The sequence below is a fragment of the Apteryx mantelli genome, chromosome 15 (genome assembly GCF_036417845.1).
Source record: "Apteryx mantelli isolate bAptMan1 chromosome 15, bAptMan1.hap1, whole genome shotgun sequence".
Classification (NCBI taxonomy): Eukaryota; Metazoa; Chordata; class Aves; order Apterygiformes; family Apterygidae; genus Apteryx; species Apteryx mantelli.
The window spans coordinates 12,353,660-12,374,539 of record NC_089992.1 but is presented as its reverse complement, the minus strand read 5'-3'; the positions used below and the strand labels follow the sequence as shown (position 1 = coordinate 12,374,539).

The 20,880-nt window shown below is 35.5% G+C and overlaps 1 protein-coding gene across 1 annotated transcript in view; it reads left to right on the top strand.

The window, feature by feature from the left end:
• Nucleotides 1–20,245, top strand: part of TRPM7 (transient receptor potential cation channel subfamily M member 7) — a 62,124-nt gene extending 41,879 nt beyond the window's left edge. Inside the window, exons 19-40 of the mRNA XM_067305853.1 lie at nucleotides 99–242; nucleotides 854–982; nucleotides 1,907–2,191; nucleotides 3,529–3,703; nucleotides 4,269–4,401; nucleotides 5,192–5,376; nucleotides 6,080–6,212; nucleotides 6,698–7,413; nucleotides 9,514–9,590; nucleotides 10,466–10,525; nucleotides 12,662–12,755; nucleotides 13,151–13,221; nucleotides 13,672–13,709; nucleotides 14,430–14,455; nucleotides 14,791–14,841; nucleotides 14,933–14,998; nucleotides 15,652–15,935; nucleotides 16,251–16,333; nucleotides 16,699–16,904; nucleotides 17,529–17,580; nucleotides 17,669–17,775; nucleotides 18,726–20,245. Of these exons, the coding sequence (XP_067161954.1) occupies nucleotides 99–242; nucleotides 854–982; nucleotides 1,907–2,191; nucleotides 3,529–3,703; nucleotides 4,269–4,401; nucleotides 5,192–5,376; nucleotides 6,080–6,212; nucleotides 6,698–7,413; nucleotides 9,514–9,590; nucleotides 10,466–10,525; nucleotides 12,662–12,755; nucleotides 13,151–13,221; nucleotides 13,672–13,709; nucleotides 14,430–14,455; nucleotides 14,791–14,841; nucleotides 14,933–14,998; nucleotides 15,652–15,935; nucleotides 16,251–16,333; nucleotides 16,699–16,904; nucleotides 17,529–17,580; nucleotides 17,669–17,775; nucleotides 18,726–18,856 (3,246 nt within the window). The 3' untranslated portion in view covers nucleotides 18,857–20,245. The remainder of the gene's footprint in view (nucleotides 1–98; nucleotides 243–853; nucleotides 983–1,906; nucleotides 2,192–3,528; nucleotides 3,704–4,268; nucleotides 4,402–5,191; nucleotides 5,377–6,079; nucleotides 6,213–6,697; nucleotides 7,414–9,513; nucleotides 9,591–10,465; nucleotides 10,526–12,661; nucleotides 12,756–13,150; nucleotides 13,222–13,671; nucleotides 13,710–14,429; nucleotides 14,456–14,790; nucleotides 14,842–14,932; nucleotides 14,999–15,651; nucleotides 15,936–16,250; nucleotides 16,334–16,698; nucleotides 16,905–17,528; nucleotides 17,581–17,668; nucleotides 17,776–18,725) is intronic.
• The last annotated feature ends 635 nt before the right edge of the window (nucleotides 20,246–20,880 follow it).

The following is a 20,880-nucleotide window of genomic DNA, read 5'->3' as shown; positions in this document are numbered from 1 at the left end:
AATTACATTTTTAAAACTAAAACAAGACTTAAAATACCCAAACAAATCTCTAAAAGCATGTGTTTCTGTGTGTGACATTAACAACCCTTTCACTTTAGGAGGTGTTTAAAGAAGTGAGAATCTTGGACAGTGCTTCAGAAAAGCATGATATGGAGACGCCAGCAAAACCAAAAAGGCTTCCAATTACACAGAAATTTTATGCATTTTATCATGCCCCAATTGTGAAGTTTTGGTTTAATACGGTGAGTTTTATTCTGTGTGAATGTGTTTTTATTTGGAAATCTACTACAGATTTGGGTTTTTTTCTCAACATGTAGCTCTGTGACTTGAATCAGAGTTTAAGCACTATTTTTTTTCTAATATTACCTTACTAAACTGGAAATGAGAAGTACTTAATTCTGAAAAACTGCATACCTGCAGTGCTCAGGTATGTTTTTAAGTTTGTGATAGTTTTGGTAAATATCGATCTTGTAAGGTAATTAAGAAAAAGTATTTAGCCTGAACACTTTTATTTGGCCTGAGCAATTAGTTTCATCAACGTTTAGCAGTAAATCCATCATCATTCATTAAGCTAAAAAATGTTCATGCAAGAAGTGTTCTTGCACAATTTTGTTTAAAATATTGTAATATAAACTCTATAATATTTATTACAGAAAAATAGCTTACTGCTGCTACTTTTCCTCTTAGTAAGAGGAAACGTTTGTGTCTCCATCTAAATAATAACCTTTCTGCTAGGGTAAATGTACTGTAATCATATGTGAAGCTTTTATTTTATACCACATCAAAAGAAGCCATGTACCTCTATAAAGAACACTTATGTAATTTTATGAATAATTTTCCTTGCTGTTTTTAGTTGGCATACTTAGGATTTCTCATGCTTTACACATTTGTGGTCCTTGTGAAAATGGAAGAATTACCATCTGTTCAAGAGTGGATCGTTATTGCTTACATTTTCACATTGGCAATTGAGAAAATTCGTGAGGTATGTCCGTAATAATCTGTGATTCCGTGTTTCTTTGTTGGTTACAACAATATGCTTTAAACTGTCTTAATAAACAGGAGAATCTAAGAAACCTTAAGCATCAGAGTACATGATGTAATAGCTTTATTTTAAACTTTGTAAACTGCTGGTTTTGGTACAAAAGGCTTCTTGGGCTTGCTTTTGAATCTTTCCTATTTAAAAGGTGGGGTGTATTTTGGTTTATTTTGGTTTTTGGGTGTCTTCCCCCCACACACACAAATTTCAAGGAACTGGCAATGGTGCCCTGGTCTGTGTGTGTTTTTTGTTTTTGTTTTTTTGTTTTTCCAGAGCTGATTTTTCTAGCTCTCTGTCTCTGTGACTCTCTGTCTACAAGTTGCGGTGCAATGAACAGCCTTGCTTTTCTGAGGGATGACACTTGCAGATATACCCATTGCTTTCAGTTAAACTCTGCCACTGTGACCAAGATGAAACAAAACCAGAAAGCTTTATCAAGGCAAGACAGCTATCGCAGCTACAACCGTGCTGATAAGCAAAAGACTTCTTTCAAAAGTCCTAGAAGAATCTTTTAAATGGAAGAGCTAATCCATTAACCTGGTACCCCAGGTCCAACTGAAGGACAGAAACTAGAGCTCACTTTTGTAACAGTAACTGTATCCAAAAAAAAAAAAGTAGCAAACGGAATAAAAACAATTCCTTTATACGTTGTTCAGGCAGATGGGAACATAATACATCCTCCTTCTAGTTGGGAAGCTGATGCAGTGCACTGTTTTTTTGGATTCCTCAGTTTTAACATGTGAACAGTGATGCATTTGAGTAGATATTTTATTTTTGCAAGTATAAAAATTTATACTAATTCACATGTTTTAGTGTTCTATGTGCAATAAGTGTGAGGAGACCTGACTCTTAAAATTATTTTTTCTGCAGATCTTTATGTCAGAGGCTGGGAAGATTAATCAGAAGATTAAAGTGTGGTTTAGCGATTACTTCAATATCAGTGACACAGTTGCCATTGTCACTTTCTTCATTGGGTTTGCATTGAGATTTGGAGCAAAGGGGAACTTTGGTGAAAACACTTACAAAGAGAATTATGTTTTTATTGCTGGAAGAATAACATACTGTCTCAATATAATTTTTTGGTATGTGCGATTACTGGATTTTCTAGCTGTAAATCAGCAGGCTGGCCCTTATGTTATGATGATTGGGAAAATGGTAAGTACTTATTCTGGGATTTTTTTTTTTCCTACTGAAATACCTTGCTGCCTCTATTGATAACTTTATCATTTAAATTTAGAAAAAGTTTGCTTATCCTGGTGTAATATGTTGTCAACTCAAAGAGTGCAGATGTAGCTAGCTGGGATAGAACTTAATATGTTTCAATACAAGTACTGATTAGAAAGTTTCCTTTGTTTTACTTGCTATTCCTAAGCCAAAGATGTTGCCCTCTGGCTCATTGCTCTTCCGATATCAAAAAACATTTGAATTTGTTTTAATTTTAAACAAATTATTTCCATTCATTGTTAGCGAGCAGCCCTAAAATTTTTTTAGGTAGCTTTTCATAATTTTTTTAAAGTTGGCAGCTGAAGGGATACACTCATAGCTTCCTCTGCGTTGCCGTGTAGTTCTGGAATTTTCTTTCTTCCAACCTGGTGGGCTGTTTAACGGGTTATTTTATATCCGGCATTGAGGGGTACTGTAAGCGTGTTCATAACTAACCGTACATCACGGTTATGTTTTGTAATGTGAAAGCACCTTTCCCAGCAAGCAATTGATAAGCGACGGTTTCAAAGCCGTCTCGGAGACCCCTGTTTATTGAAGAGCTCAGTAAGTCCCTCTTCTGTAATAAGGCGAAGTGAATGCTGGGGGTTACGTGCGCTGCCCTCGGCAGGAGCCCTGCTAGGGAGGAGGCAGAATTCTGCGGTGACACTGACGGACCAACAGGCGAAAGAGTAGTCGCAGTAGGAATGAAAAGCGTGGGGGGGAGGGTTGTAAGGTTTAAGAACTGTGTGTGTGCGTGGGGTGGTGGTGTGTGGGGGTTTTTTGGGTTCCCCCCCCCCCCCCCATAAAATGGTTCTTACAGAGTTGAACCCTGTTGTTCCTTAAAAGGAGGGGTTCCAGTTACGTGTTTTTTCTCTTTGGTTTGTTGCCGGAGGCATAGGTGCTGTTTCTTAGTCCAAACTCAACCCTTGGAAAACTGCACCTGTATTTTGTACAGCTGTTCAAAAAAATATAGGAAGGGATATTTCTCTTGCTTTATCAGCCGCTACTCTTCCACATGAGTATTTAAGTATTGTGAAGAAAATCTGTCAATTACCTTTTGGCCAAGAGCAGTAAATGTGCCGTAAGCAAGGAGACAAGAAAACAAATTTTCTCACAGTGTTTAGTTGACAAATTTTCTGACTGACGTATAAAATGCTTTAGACTCTTTTCATTAGAAAATATACAGAACTCATCAAGCTCACACTGTAACTGTAAAGACTTTTAAACTTGTGAAATTGTAATTATGACCTTGTGGGATTAACTGTGTGTTGTGTTTTGTTTGTTCATAGGTGGCCAACATGTTTTACATTGTGGTGATTATGGCACTTGTACTGCTTAGTTTTGGTGTTCCTAGGAAGGCAATATTGTATCCTAATGAAGCACCATCTTGGACTCTTGCTAGAGATATTGTGTTTCATCCATACTGGATGATTTTTGGTGAAGTGTATGCATATGAAATTGATGGTAAGACACTGCAGTTTTGAATTAAATAATGAAAGACTTTTTCTGATGAGATCTTCTGAAGCTCTTATGAAATTTTCATTTTATGAAATGAAATGCCTTGTATTGTTGACATATTGATTCAGGTCATTGGATTATCTCCTCTTTGTGAGCTTCACCTGTATAAGTTCTTGACCTGACATCTGTTATTCTCACTTTTTCATTTTCCTGTATAAAGCTTGAATGGCTTAGAAAACTCTACTTAATCAGAATTTCTCATAAGGCTATTCCCAGCCATACTTCGGAATTTTTTTCACACAGCTATCATGACAAAATTTTGGCTAGGTGTGTGTGTGTGGGGGGGCGCAACATGTTATCAGATTAATACCATAGTATAATAATACTGTGGTATTAATCAAACTTTGTCTACCATATTGCTAATATGTGGGGATTTTTTGAATTGCAGAGCAGTGCATGATGGTTATAAGTGGTCTTTTTTTGCCTATATTTTCATATAGGCGTTTTTCTTCTGTCATAGCTGAGTGCTAAAAGCTGTACCTATTTTCTGTGTCATTTTTTCCCAAAACAGTGTGTGCAAAAAATGCTGATGCACAAGTTGCTCCTCTCTGTGGGGCAGGAACATGGTTGACCCCATTTCTTCAAGCTGTCTACCTCTTTGTACAGTACATTATTATGGTTAATCTACTTATTGCATTTTTCAAGTAAGTGTATGGATAATTGATAATTGTTAATTTTTGCTAATCCTTTGATAAGTTTATATCTGACTTTAATAAGATGACTGGAAATCACATATCCTGGGGGCAGTTCAAAGCAATCCCATTTGTTAGCAGCATTTTCAGGCTCTAAGGCTGGTCTTTAATTCCCCCTCACTGCAAGCCCATGACCAAGGAGGGAAGGTTTGTGATGTGACTGGTATGTGTCACATCTATGAGACTAGGGAAACGAGAAGTTTAAGAGAATTTAAAAGCATTTTGAACCTTATTAGTCAGAAAACAAACTAAATTGCTTCTGGATCTGTATATTGACTCTTGCTTATGAGTTCATCTAGGAATTTCTCCTTTGGCTGAGTTCGACTGTAGAGTAAATTAGTCTTCTGCAATTCTCTGCAAGCATTTGTTTTTTGGGAATAAGCGGTTCACTGATACCGAAGACTGGCAGACTGCAGAATTAATGTGGGCCAATACAAAAATCGGTTTAGTTAAAACTAATTTTGGGGGTTTGGGGGCAAATTTGAAATTTGATCTCATGATAGGGTCACTTATTTCTGAGAAAAGGTACTGAGGTGATATTAGTTGAGAGAAGTTCATAACTCTCCTAGCTTTAGAGCATAGTCTTTTCTTGAATGTGTTTAGTTTCCACTATAATCATTTATCCGGTAAAAGATAAGTATGTGCTTTTCTTTCTTACTTTTAACTATCTTCAGAAATCAATTTAGTTATCGAAGTGTAAAATACTTGATGTGTTAAAATGCTTCTTTTTGTTCCCTTTCAGCAATGTGTATTTACAAGTAAAGGCAATTTCAAACATTGTGTGGAAGTATCAACGCTATCATTTCATTATGGCCTACCATGAAAAACCTGTTCTTCCTCCACCACTTATTATTCTTAGCCACATGGCTTCCCTGTTTTGTTGTATATGTAAAAGAAGAAAGAAAGACAAGACTTCAGATGGGCCAAGTATGAACAGTTCTTATCCAAAAAATTGTTATAACTTTTTTTATGCAATTAAAGCAAGCTGTCAGAAAAGTGCTAACTTCAAGTTTATAAATATATTACTATCAGCGCGGTGGAGAAGTAGGTTTTAGTATTCGGTATTTTTAATTTTGCATAGCACTTTAATTCTCTTCAGAGTTCTAAGGTGTTTTTACAAGGGGGATAGTACATGGCTCTTAAAAAATCTCCGGTAAGACTAATTTTCATCAAAAATAAATAATAAAAAAACTTATCAAAAGACCGAGTTTCCTGTTAGTGCTAATGGGGGAAGTCCATCAGTCCCCCTCCCCCAAAAACACTTGGTCTTTATTTAAAACCCTTTGAAAATTCAAAAAGAAAAAAAATTGTTTCACAAATAATAAAATCCAGCTAAGGAATCTAGACTCTTCCACACTCTTCCACAATAATACAAGTGAAAAAGAGTATCAGAGGGGCATAAGGAATGATAGCATTGTGCACAGATCATCTCAGAATTAGTATTTTTATTTGAAGTGAAATCTTTGATCTTGGGCTTCTGTTTTAGCAAGGAGAGGAAGGGACATAGGAGGCATTAGGTGTGTTTTGTTTTGCTTTAACACCTTTTGTAAAGTTATGGCTATTAATTTTCATCACCTCTACTACCTTACTATATATGCATCTCTTGAACTGTTGTTTTTTCTCTCTTTAGAACTCTTCCTGACAGAAGAAGATCAAAAGAAACTTCATGATTTTGAAGAGTTGTGTGTTGAGATGTATTTCAATGAAAAGGATGATAAATTCCATTCTGGAAGTGAGGAGAGGATTCGAGTCACTTTTGAACGGTAGAATATTTATAAATAAAACTCATGAACGGAGAAGCTTATGGGGGGGGGTAAGTGTGCTTTCAGGGAGGTAAAAATACAGCTCAAGAAACTACTCAAACCAAGTACTAGTGCAAACTTTATATGATGCCTTTCCATTGCTATGCGAAGTTAATAATGTGATTTATATATTTATGTATTCTGCAGAATAGATTTGCCAGCACTCAGTAAGTTGAGGCAATGGTATAATTTAGTTGTTCATGAAATTTTTATAAAATAATACATCTGAAAGTGCCGTAGACCCTTTATTGATGTGTATGTTAGTTTTCTGGTTGAAAAGAGCATACAAATATTGTGTTACAAAACAGTACAACACTCTTATACCATCTTACCAGTTTCAGAGATTTTTTTTTCCCCTTAGATGGGCAAAAAGGTTGCAATGATGTTTCTTTTGCGTATTGAGAAAGCTCTTCATAGCTCCTTCATATTTTGATTTTTTTTCTTAGGGTGGAACAAATGTGCATTCAGATAAAGGAGGTTGGTGATCGTGTCAACTATATAAAACGGTCATTGCAGTCTTTAGATTCACAGATTGGCCACCTACAGGATCTGTCTGCTCTAACTGTGGACACTCTGAAAACACTGACTGCACAGAAAGCTTCAGAAGCTAGCAAGGTTCATAATGAAATTACACGGGAGTTGAGCATTTCAAAACATTTGGCACAAAACCTCATCGATGATGGCTCTCTAAGATCTTCTGTGTGGAAAAAACACAGCATTGGAAATGTCTTTGGTCCTTTTCCTCAAGGAGGCCTTGAAAGAAATAATGCTTTACTCTGTAACATTTCTATACGTGATGACAGAGAAGGCCAACATAAGACAATTGGTCAGGAGTTAGCTCCAGTTCCCCGAAGAGAAGAAATAAACTTTCAAGAGGCAGGTTCCTCAGGCAGTGCCTTATTTCCAAATGCTGTTTCTCCTCCAGAACTTCGCCAACGAATACAGGCTGCAGAGATCTCAAAATCCAATAGTAGAAGTAAAAAATTAGGCAATTCATCCAACAGCATGCCACATGTAACATCTCCAACGGCTAAATTTTTTGTTAGCACACCATCTCGGCCCAGTTGCAAAAGTCAGCTGGATTCTTCAGTAAAGCATGAAGAGACTGTTTGCTCTAAGGCTACAGAAGGAGATAATAATGTAGAATTTGGTGCGTTTGTGGGTAAGTATAATAAAGTAGATTCTGAATGTCCTGAAGTCATTATTAGCTGCTCTTATCCTCTTGCTTCTGGCTCTGCTTGCCTTGCTTTCACCCAACCTTGTGTTGAAAATGGAGGATACGTTAATTGTGGTTTTATTCATGATGAGAGTGACACTAATGATAACTACAGCTGCAGAGTTGACAAATGTGATCACCAGTCCTCTGTCAACTTATCGAAGAACAACCCCCAAACGAAGTTGTCTTTGTCAACTTGCGACATGACGTCAACAGTCAACTGTAACACAAGTAGCAACTCACATGGAAAATTGAATATTAGAGATGAACTTTCCCAAAGTCAGCATGTTCTTGCAATGGAACTACAAAACCAAGATTTATGTTCTAACATCCTTATGGGACTACTTCAAAAACTGTGGACCAAATCTAAACCACAAGGTTTGACTTATCAAGAATTGTATGGTATTTTGGGTGTATTTCGGTTGCAGGTGACTTTATTCTACTGTTATGCTCTGCTTTTTTTTGCTTTTAACATCTCTAATTTCCTTATGTTGCTTGGATTTTTTTTTTTACTTAAAAATTGTTATTTCTTTACAATTCTGTCACATAGACAATATTTTTCTGAAAAAATTAGCTAGTTATTGAGTATAGCAGTTTCATGCAATTAGCATCTCTTCAACTTCATATAGGCATTATAGACAAACTTTGGGGGACTTATTTTAAAGATCCTACCTTCTCATTGCACAAACTAAAAATATTGTCTATTTCTTGACGAAATTACAGAAGACTTTTTAGGCTGATGGAATCCTGGACAAATATCTTTGTGGTATCTGTGTCAAGCTGAGGGATCCTCCTGTACTATGTTTCTAAACACTGGTGTAATTGGGGTCTTCCACTGTTGCCTGTGCTAATGTATCTTTTGGCAGTCCTTTTGGAAGCTTCCAAAATCCCTTTCTTGAATACAGCATTATGCCTCCCCTCGAGTTTTGCTTAACAGTAAACAGATGCATGTTTTTGGTTAGAGTACCTACACATTTGAATGGTAAAACAGTGGCAGATTCATTGCAAAACACAGGTGTGGGTTTACTAACTGATTACTGCAAGATAGGTAATGCTTTAGGTTAGGCTTAGTGTATAATACAAGATTGCAGTCTGGAATTGCCAAGTTGCCTGTAGAAGTGTTAAATACCCCACGTGTTCTCAGTGTATTTCAAAGGTTTGTACAAGATGCAAGCATTTGAATCTTTAGACAAGGATTTGTTCTACTGCAAGACTTGAAATGCTAAGAAGATAACTCTATGCACTAGCATTTTTAGATTTGTGTATGTGTAGGAAGAGTATTTGTACACTCGCTAGCTACTTGTTTATAACTTCCTCATGATTTAAAAAACAAAACAAGACCCTTTATTATTCGTAAAGCAAGTCTAAACAAAAATAACTGCCTTGGTGATTGTATAACTCTATCTAATCTTTGAATGTACTTCACCACTAATAACTTCATGTACTAACTATACTTATTTTATCAAAGCCAAATTTTTAGCATGTGGTCCTGTGACATCTAGCATTTAGAACATACTCTTCATTCTTATTGTCCAGGTTCTATAGAACTTTTGCTACAGTGCAGCTTTACGTTGTCAGTCCAAATAGGTTTTCATTTATTGGAAAGCCACAAGCTTGGTAAAACTGAAGAGTATTTCTTGCAGCTCGGAGGATGAAGGGTATATTGTAAAAGCTACCACAGAAAACTGCCTGCTTTTCCTTCATTTATTGTACTTACATAAATACTGCAATTTGGACTATCCAGTTCCTTCCATGTAAGGCATGTACATGTGAAATTTTAGAATGTTAGTTTCACATTTTGAAATGTGGCACTCCACGCCTTAATGTGGGAAAAGCAATTGTTTTCTCTTAATATTTTATTACACTGATTTTTATTTTTGTGTGTTTGGAAAATTTTCTCTAGTGCAATCAGGCGCACACAACTTAAATGGAAACTTAAATGGTTTGTAACCTTTTGTTATGATGATACAAACTATTTGGCATGGTCAGAATGTTGCATGTTGCCTTGAATTTTGAAAACTCTTTTTTTAATCCACTGTGTCAAAGGTCATAGAGACAGCATGGAATTACAGCGGTTTAAAGAGGCAGCAAACAGAATTAAAGAAAGAAGTTCTGGTATTGAGGTAAGCTTGGAAGATTTTCTGTGAAACTTAAGTTAATGGGGATAGTGGCTTTTTATTTTATTGTAACTTCACAATATGTTTTGAAAAACATAAGAGCAAATATAATTGCAGAACTTATATAAACATATCCTGGCAAGAATGCATATCTAAGTTTTATGGTTAAAGTATAGTGGAAACCCATGCAACCTTAACTACACATCAAGTACTGTTGCTTCATAATATGATACCAATCAAATATTAAACAAGATCTGATGGTATGAAAGCAGAGATGAATATAATTATGAATTAAAATTAAGATAAAATTGTGTCCCACAATTAGAATGTTTAGTGTTGCTAAATGAATCATTTGATGCTCGTAAGTTTCAAGATGGGTGTAGCAAAATTTCAGTGAATTAGTGATGTTTTATAGAGCAAGATGATAGTGTATGTGATTAAAGAAGTGACCATGCAAAAAATTGTTCATTCTCTTTCCAAGGAAAAAAAAGTTTTTCCAGAAAACTTCTATGTGATGTATAATTCCAGTATCCTTAAAGAATAATAAAAATAACTATAGGAAAGTTATTAATCATGACAAACCTGTCCTGTAGTTGCCATAGCATATAAAAAAGCTAATTTTCTTGCTCTAGCTGTTAAGATAAATATATTGGTAAGTATGAGTTCCCATTTGCAGTTACCCATTTTTTTGAGGGACAATCTGATATGAGAATTTAGTTATGACTGCGATGCCAGTGTTCTGCGGAGGTGCTCCTTCTGGACCTTCTGATATGTATAACATGTGACCACAAAACATCTCTCTCTTTTTTTTTTTTTTTGTCTATTTTTGCATGGGTCTTCTGGTATTAATTTTACAAATTGCCTTATTTGTTTTTTAATAGGAGCAACAGGAAGACTTCAAAAAAGCTATTTTGGAGGGTATAGAGACAACCAGACTTCAGGTAAGTGAAGAATCTTTCTGTTTATTAGAGCCATGGTTTTCACCCAATACTGAATTTATTCATTACAGATAAGATAGGAAACTCTGTTTTCTTATATCTTTATCCATAAAGTAACCCTAGACATCATTTAAAAAAAAAAAAAAAAAAGTGGAGGGGATTTGGGCTATTGAATAGTTATGATCTATTTTCAACAAAAAATTACATCATTTGCCTTTAATCAACCAATATCTTCATCAGGTATGACACATTGTAATTGGGATATCCAGACGTAGTGCGTACACAGTAATAGAATTTACTAAGAAGCAGTCTGGAGGAAGCAGGATCTTAAAATCTACTGCAGAAGGCCTAATTTCAAACACACTAATATAAGTTGGCATATCTAGAATTCTGACCTTTAACTTCTGTACAGGAATTGATCTTTTGTCCTGGAAGCTTTACTGTTGCTGATGAACTGGAGAATTGTGGTTGAGTCAGATTTAGCAAGTTTTGTAAAACTAGAAATTGGTGATCCTTTTAATGACTGGTGTTCTGGTTTCACAAGATGCACTGAGCTGGCAGCTGTCCTCAAAAGAGGGAGGATCTGCATTTCCCTCTCTTCACCATGTTGTTCCTGCCGCTTCCTTGTGTTAGCTCTGGTGTTGTTGTACCCCTTTGCAAGACAGTTTAAGCTGTTAAAAGTGCAAAAAGATACCCTGTCAAAATAACTGGATAATTTTCCACTGCTTAACAAATGCAATTGATTCACAAAAGGGATCTAAAAAATGCCAGACCTTGTGCAAGAAGGGGCAGGAGGGGTTGTGTACACCTTCTGGCGACAGTGCACGGCTACCTTGGCTCTGCTGCATGTGAAATTGGAGAACCTCTGTTCTGGGCAGAGGAAATATGCCTGATGTAAGAAACAAAGTTGGTCTTGGAAGCTGATGTTGCCTTGTCTTCTCTGATATTTCGCTGGTGCTGGTGCACTGCTGCAGGCTCAAGCCTTCTTATTGCTTGCAGAGCCTCTGTACTAGAGGTTAATATAGCAAGATGTCCCTTGACACAAGTCAAATACCAGGTTGCGAACTCCAGCAGCATTTCCAGAAAGTACCACTCCTTCTAAACCCTTAGTTGCCCCATCTTGACTGATGTAATTGTTTTGGTTCCTACCATTCATGTAGGCATCACAGTCAGTGACTGTATGATGCTGAGGATGGTAGTACTGTTCCTGAACACTGAAAAGTCTGTAGATCTAAAAATGGAACTTTAGAAGACACTTTCCGCATCAGTCTTTGTCATCTCTAGATAGATACATCACACACACAAACATATTTATATGTCTGTGTATGTATGCATATATTTATTTTAAGAAAGGAAGGTGCAGAAAGCTGGTAACAACTTCCCAACTGTTTTAAGTCTTGAAATCAAAGCAGCGCATAACATTCAAAGGCCTAGTTTTCTGTTCTTCAGAATCCTGAATTCATGCTTTTTATTCAGGTAACCATTGGAATTAATAGGCTGGTTGTGAGGCATGTTCCAGCCCTATGTCAGTCTACATGTAGTTTCAGTTTGTGCCTTTCGACTTTTGTGCAAAAGAAACTTATTGTTTGAAGCTGACCACCTTAGTGGATATTCTGAGAGTATATAACTATTATTTTTAAGGAATATGGTCCTGAGGAAATTCATTCATAGATTTTAGGTTTTGATGTGGCAAGATTTCCTTACATTTTGTCACTGTTTTCAGTGGATCCTTAAAACTAAACTTCAGTTTCTTCCACAGCCACGTTCTCAAGTGAGAATTCATAGTTAGGTTAACAAATACAAAATAGCTGAACTTGTAGAGATCCAATGTAACACTTTTATACAGCTGTATCTTATTGTAACACTCTCTTTAAGTCTTCCTTTAGTATAGGTCACTAGTCTTTGTATGCACCTGAAAATGTTAGAACTAATATTTGCTGTAAAGATCAATTTAACTGAATGAAGTACTTGGTTTATGTATTTTTACAGAGCAAGGTATTTGAGGTACATACAAAAGTAAAGAACAAAAAAATAAAGGTAATCCTAAAAGAGAATTTTAGGCAAATTGCATGTTGGAAGAGTGGCAGTAGAAAACAGGGATAATGATGACTAATAATAATATGTATCTTTCTTTTGTAGGGTCTTCAAACTGACTGCAGCCTGAGACAGTCTAGTTCTTGTGGTGGATTTACTGACTATCCCCTGAACCCTTTGGTGATTCATTCAGAACAACGTAAGTGTGCTGTCTCTTCAGGTGATCCAACTTTATCTCCAAATTGTGTTGACAGTAGGTATTCCAAGAGGATACAAAAGAAACACAAAAAGTTAAATCATCTTGACCCCCATGATTGGTGTTATTTGAATCAGGTACTGTTTCATTCTGGTTCTTCTAGTCGTGCCAGTTGAATCCTGTAACCTTGCGTTTGCCACAAATAGCTGAAGTCATAAAAAGCTAAGTGATCTAGTCAAGACTGTGCAGGAAACTTGTAGCAGTCAGTTACATGTTGATCAAGCCTTTTTTTGTAAGAGCTGCATTAAACTGTCTAGTTGCCCACTCTGTTAGAAGATAGGTAAGTAATAATGGCATATTTTATTCCTTGTCCAGTTACGAATTTCTTTTATTTGTAGTATGTAACAAGAGTAGAAGAGCATCAAGTGAAGACACTCAGCAAGTAGACTCTAAAGCAGCCTTGCTGACGGTTTGTATCCTTATTTATTTATTTATTTATTGGTTAAGTAGAACAAGAAACTCAGAAACTGAACAAATAAACAAATTGTATAAAGAATAATACTGATTTGGGCACCCTCATTTGTCAAGGAGGAAACAGAAGGGGACCAGTTTTGACTGAGGGAAGAAAGTCTGCTTCTTGCTTATATGTAGAATGTTTTATTTTAGAATAGAAATATTTAAGTAATCCATAAAACAGTAGTGGATATAGCCTTTTCTATTCTTTAAATTGTAGTTGCTATTCCTCAGTTGTGCTTGAGCCTTTTCATTCGACTACAGTTTAATACAGCCTGGAGAAATATTTCCACTATACAGGCTGTGCTGCAGGATCTTAAAGCATGTAAACCCCAAGAAAATTAAATACGCTGATTTTGCTTATGAAACTGAAACCTTTTGTTTTTTTCCCCACTTTGGTTTAAAGGATTGGTTACAAGGTAGACCTTCAAATAGCAGTCAAATGTAAGTAAGCTCTCTGGTAACTGAGCAATTTTATTATTATTTTGATTTGTGTGTGTGTTTTGTTGTTGTTGTTTTGTTTCTTTGTTTTTTTGCTATAGTGGTATGTTTAATGCAAGAACAAGGCAAAGGTTGTTTTCTAACAAATAATTGAATTTGTTCAGCATGTGAAATGCTTGGACAAGTTCCATGTAAATTAATGGGGCCACATGTCAGAGGGCAAAGCATGTCCTTAAATGAAAAGGTCTGTGTTGACACTTACTAAGGAGCTGGCTTCCTGGTGTAAAGGTCTTTATCCAGCGTTTCAAACTGTAAATGTTCTCTGAAATTGTGTGACTATTGCTCTTGTTAACAATTATTCCCTGAGTTAAGTGGCGGTTAAAGCCGTTACCTTATTCATCTGATAACGGAAGGGTAAGCTGTTGTGAACAAGTTTTAATTAAAGCACCTCTGTGGGAATGAGCTCTTGTGATGCAAACTTCACATAAAGTTGTGCGTGACCTGGTATTTAAAGTATAGTTCTAAAAACAGGAGGCTACTTAACAGCCTTCCATTACTGTTCTGTAATTAAGAAACCTGTACTGCCCTTGAAAAATAGGATAAAAACAGTACTGTAAGGTTAACAAGGTGATTCCAGAATGATGTGTCAAAATCGGTGAATACAAACCAAGAAGTTTTCTGAGAAGTAATGACTGCCTTTTTTTTGTGGGGGGCATTTCACAGGCCATCTGAAGAAGATGCTTTGAATGGTGAGTTTGTTTCTAATATAAACAAGCTGGGAGCTTTTCATATAAGCAATAGTTTGGGTTTTGTATGAGAATGTATTTAACTATTGATAATTTGGATCTTAATGCACAGATGATACTGAGATAATTATTTTTCTTTTAATAAATAGCCTACCATTGAGCACTACAAAATTCTTCCTGCTCCACTCTCTCCCCCTGCCAAGAGTTAAATAACCCTCTGCACCTCAAGTCTTTTTCAGACTTATTAGTTACTTTGAAAACTTTCTTTGCATGTAGTGATTTTTAATATGCAGTGTAGGTAGCAGGTAGTATCTCTTTCATTTCTTGATCCCTTCCAGGTATTGCTTCTCCTTTCAAGCCTATCATGGATATCAATTACTATTACTCAGGTCAGTGCCTCATATGAACTAGTACTTTGTATTTTTAACTACATTTATTAGATTTTTTTAAAGTTTAACAACTGCTATAATTTTTCTCTAGCTGTAGAAAGAAATAACTTGATGAGGTTATCACAGAGCATTCCATTCACTCCTGTGCCTCCAAGAGGTAAGAACATAATTCTTGTTAGTGGATGGAGAGTCAAATTTCAAAGGACTAGCTCGATGTAACCTTTTGGGGAAGAAAAAAGAAAAGCCTGTATAGATTACTTCTAATATAGAATGATCAAGCCAAATTTGACATTTTTTCATAACATCTTAGATGTAGATAATTAACTAAAATAATGTCTAGTGTCTGTCTTGCAACACTCAAATATAAACAAGTCTAATGACACCTTTTCTAGTGCAGTGTTTAATTGTGTTTACTTGTAGTTGTCCTCAGCAATGGTGATACAGTGGTAGTGGTATTGTAGTAACAACTAGTTTTCATAACAAACTATTCTGGAAGAACTCCTTTAAGCTAAGATTTGTTTTGACTCATATAAAGTGAAAACAAATATTTATTCAGTGTTCTTAACACTGTTTAGACAGTGTCATTAATGGTTCTAATCAGGAGGACAAAAATGCTGTGTTATCTTGCTGCTGTTTGAAAGAAGTTGGAGAGGGGTCTTCCCACTGGCTAGTTTAAATTTTTATGTTAATTCAGAGTATTATTAACAATATCACTGTGTGTTGAAATCTAAGGAACTGGATGTTTTCACTGCTTGTAATTTTAAACTTGGAAAAATAAATGCAGCAATTGCTTTTTATATTGTAATGTAGGTGAACCAGTCACCGTGTATCGCCTTGAAGAAAGTTCTCCCAACATCTTAAACAACAGCATGTCTTCCTGGTCACAACTAGGACTCTGTGCTAAAATTGAATTTTTAAGTAAAGAGGAGATGGGAGGAGGTTTACGTCGAGCCCTTAAAGTAGTATGCACGTGGTCAGAATATGATATCCTGAAATCAGGACATCTTTATATCATCAAGTCTTTTCTTCCTGAAGTTGTGAATACTTGGTCAAGCATTTATAAAGAGGACACTGTGTTACACTTGTGCTTGAGGGTAAGTTTTATTCTTGTCAATTATTAAACACTGGCAGGCATAATATTAATATTAAACAGGATTTTTTTTCCCCCTTGAAAACTAATATATGTTAAAATCTAATGTTCTCCATGACCTAAAGGGTTAAAAACTCTACTCCAGTATGGTTTATTTGCTCAAATAGCCCAATCTTTTAAAATCTAGACATTATTTCAAAAGGAAGTGATTTACACTGTTTTGGGAGGAATAGACACTTATGGTTCCTGCTACCTTTTCAACTCCCTAATGTTTGCTGTCATATAATACAGCTAATGAGATATGGGCTTTGACTTGTAGGAAATTCAACAACAGAGGGCAGCACAGAAGCTCACATTTGCTTTCAATCAGATGAAGCCCAAATCCATTCCATACTCTCCAAGGTGAGTGTGTTTAAACTTTCCTTATGTTGCACGTTTGTGACTTAGAATGCCTAAAGGGTTGTGAACATATGGATCAAATATATTAGGTGTTGATTTGTGAATATACGTCTCAGAGCATTGCTAGGAATGTCTCAAACTGCAGAGTTAGCCTTGGTGGTATTTTCTATTGATACTTTCTTGTACTGATTCTAGGTTAGTATCATAATATAAATGACTTTGTATAGTAGTTTCAAATTATGTAGATGACTTGTAAATCAATAAAAAACCTAGTAGTAATGATATATTTGTCTTAACTTCTATTTTAGAAATAGATTCATTAACTATGGTGATTATTATTTATTTATGCATGTATTTATTTTTATTAGGTTCCTGGAAGTTTTCCTGTTATATTGCCACTCTGCTGGTCAGTGGTTTGCAGTTGAAGAGTGCATGACTGGAGAGTTTAGAAAATACAACAACAACAACGGTGATGAAATAATTCCAACTAACATGCTAGAGGAGGTTATGCTAGCTTTCAGCCATTGGACGTATGAGTATACAAGAGGGGAATTGCTGGTGCTTGATCTGCAAGGTAATGTCCTTATTTTGAAATTGGGTTTGGGCCCAAGGCAGGGAGGGGTGTGTGTGTATATGTATATATATATACACACACACGCATATATATATATATATAAAACTTTTTCCCTCTTGTAGTAGCATCTAATAATGATGCATATGCCCATAATAAATAATAAGCATTACGTAGTGCATCTTGATCTAGTTAATTGGAATCAATGGTGGGCTTATTTAATATAGCGTGAAATGTTATAGCAACACAGAGAATATTAATATATATTATTTCCTAATGATTGGCACCATTAAATATATTTGTTGGCACACTTGTGTGGTACCAAATATATGGTAATCTGTATTTATCCTGAATTGCGTCAGATATTCTGGCTATGAGCAATTCTGTATAGAAAATTTCTCTTGGGTAAAAACTTAAGTGAAGAATTGTAGGCAGATGTAAAAATAGCAAAATGTTTGTTTAGAAGCAATTTGTGTAAGGGTAAAGAGTGTCCCTTATCATTTGATTCTTTCCCCCTTTATTCTGGGGGAAACTGAGAGGTCATAACCAAGGATGCCAAGGGCTTTCAATATTAATGCATTTATGTAATATATCAGATTTAACTTTTTCTTCATATGCTGTCTGAAGGTGTTGGTGAAAATTTGACAGATCCCTCTGTGATAAAAGCTGGAGAAAAAAGGTAAGATTAAAGAAGGATTTAAAGAAAAGTATAAAAAAATCACTTGAGAACACATGCAATCCATGCTTATGTACACTTTATTTTTAAGGTCATACGATATGGTGTTTGGTCCAGCCAATTTAGGAGAGGATGCAATAAAAAACTTCAGAGCTAAGCATCACTGTAACTCCTGTTGCAGGAAACTTAAACTTCCTGGTAAGAGTTGCTGCTGTTTTTCTTCTAAGACACTTGTGTGGTACGTTGTATGAGATGCCATGCCATAGCTATGTCATGCTGTGAAAATGGGATAATTAACAACAGCAGTTTTGTAATTTTAGTTTTAAAAGGGTATGTTATTTTAAAATAAAATCCTAAATGAAGAAATAAAGAATGTCTGCGTATTCTGTATCCATATGCACAGTATTTGGGGAAGGTAGACTAGACTGATCTAGACTTCAGAAGGTACAGTTAAGAAAAAAAATCCTGGATAAACAGGAAAAGCTGAAGATGATTGCAGAACTTCTGACATATTGAACAAAATGGTGGGTTTTTTGTGTTTTTTTTTTTGGTTTGAATTTTTTTGATTTTTAAAAATGTCTTATACTGCAAAGATTCATTCTGTTAAAACACTTGGTTTTAGATATTTCTGTTGCATGGACTAAGCTGTACTCTTCTCAAACCTTGAAATTGTTTTTCTGTGTCAGGGTTTAGATTCCAGCAGAACAACATAAGGAAACTTGCATGATTCCTGCCCGTTTCATGCTTCTCTTCCAGGCTGTTTGTCTCAGGAAGAAAGGTCGTTCTTTTTATTTTAAATTTGAGTTGGAACTCCTGGTAACATCAAAACATATTATGGAAAGATCCAATTTCCATTGAAGGATGACTCAATATTTGCTATAATATCTATAAATAAAACAATATTCTGAAGTTTTCATCACTTTTTTTTTTTTAAGCAGAGCTGCTTTAGGCTTCCCATTGAATGTATAATAAAAATATTCTTTCTGACAGTGAAGGCATATTGAGGAATTCTGTTTCTAAATCCTTAAGCTTATACTATCTGAATCTGGAAGAAGAAATCTGAAAATATCTGAAAGGTTTTTATGCTTCACTGATTCTACTATACTGAGAAATACTAACCCATATGACTTTTCATTTTGTTTGTATAGATCTGAAGAGGAATGATTACACACCTGACAAGATTATATTTCCTCAGGATGATTCCCCTGAATTGACAATTCAGCCTGGAAGCTGCACCAAAGAATCAGATTCAGCTAATTCTATTCGTCTGATGCTCTAATGATGTGACCAAATCAGTGGCTTCGTCCAAACTTCATGGAATGTCACAAAGTTGTCACTTATCTTTCCTTCACTTATAATTATAAGAAAGATGTATCAAAACAAGGATCGCTGTGTTATAAGTGGAATTTTAGGTGGTCCGTAATCTAAGGACCTAACAACTTGTGATAACCATCTACAGAGAACAGCTTGGCAGCTGATCACTAAAAGGTTGAATAATGACACATATTTATGATATGTTTTTAAAGGGGCTTTTTAGCAGAAGGTTTATTTTTAATTTTGCTTTGTTTTAGTGGAGGATTTCCTCTCTGTAATCCTGTAGTGTGCAATATGCCTTCAACCAAAAGGATTTTGGTAGTTGATGTTTTTAAGGTGAAGCGTCTGTTTGGCAGCTGTCTTACTGTCAATCAGCCAAAGACTGAGGGAGAAAGCACCTACCTCTGTAATGCCAGAGTATTCGCTGAGCATTTTCAGAAGTGTTTTGCTAACGTTTTCTCGCCAGATCTCTTTTTTTTTTAAGAGGACAGATCTGAATGAGGTGTATGTATACGCCAGTAGGCTAAGGTTGAAGGCAGAAACTTGATCTGTTCCGAGAGAGAGCAGGAAAGAGAGAGTCTCCTGAATCAGGATTCAGCTTCATGGCTGTAAAGCTGTTTTTGTGGAATAGAGCCCTAATTGTGCATAATGTAATTTCTTGTTTTATACATTTCAGTTTTATCAAGTCACCGTCAAATAGTAACGAACAAAGCCATGATAGACTGGTTTAATCACATTTAATAGAAGAAATAGTATGTACTGGTCCAAATAAGTTGCCTTGTAAGAACACAAGTTGGAAGTGCTTTTCTTTGTATGTAGTGACTGCTTCAGAAGTTATGCCTTCCAAAGATCTCATAAAACCAGTATATCAAAACCGAATGTACACATAACTTTTAAATGTATTTAAAAACTGTGTAGAAACATCTTTAATGTTATGTTGTTTGTGGTACTTATTTAAGAGAGACTAGGGTTGGATTATCATTATGTAAAGTACGGGAGATTGCAATGCACCTTTATGCCAATAAAATGTAATTTAACTGTCCCAAATATTGTTGAATATTCAGCAAGAAGAACCTGTTGTCCATCTGAAGTTTCATGCTGCGATTTTTTTTTTGTTACATAGGTACTAATTTGTAATTTTTAATTAAAAGGGCAGTATAAAGCTCTATAAATTTTTTTATTCAGTAGTGTATCTTATAGATACAGACCTAAGGCACGAACACAATAGCTGTTTAAATGGTGTTTTATGTTTGACGGGGAAAGGTAAAATGTTATAAGGATATAATACTGTATACATTTTGTATATCATTAAATCTTTAAAGAATCTAAAATAAATTTATTCTTGTTTACAGACTTCTGCTCTCCGTCTTAGTCTGAAAGTTTATTTGTTTGAATTTGAGTAACTCTTTATGTGGAAAAGTAGAATTGGCCATGCTGGATCAAAGCAGTTGTCCATCTTTGAGGTATCTCAACTTTGGCTTACACCACGAACTAGAAAAATGTGAAAACTCCTGTAGTGGACAAATACGTATGATAAGATTAATAAGTAAATGAACCAAAATATCTTAAACCTCTTTAAAATATTTGTTTTGAGTTAAGAGCTCCTCCTTGGGTGCCTGACTGCATCCCCTTCCATTGCTGTATGATAATAGGCATCTGTTAAATATATAATCATACTTTTTTGTTTTAATGCTATATTTTTGGCCAAGTAAGAGCAACGGTTAATGTGCAAGTGAGACTGGCTCTCAAAATTGGGAGGGATTTCTAGAGGAACCTCTGAAGTGTTCTGCAAACGTGACCAAATTTAGTATATAAGATAGGATAACTATTTCAGGAAAATTGTAAATGCAAGTTAAGAAGCTTTTTGCTTCCTGACAAATACTTGACAGTGCACAGTTACTTTTACAACCATAATACTATCTTCAGAGTTTTGTCTGTGACTGACTTAAGAAAAAAGTGACTTTTGAAACTGGGGTGTGTGTGATAGTG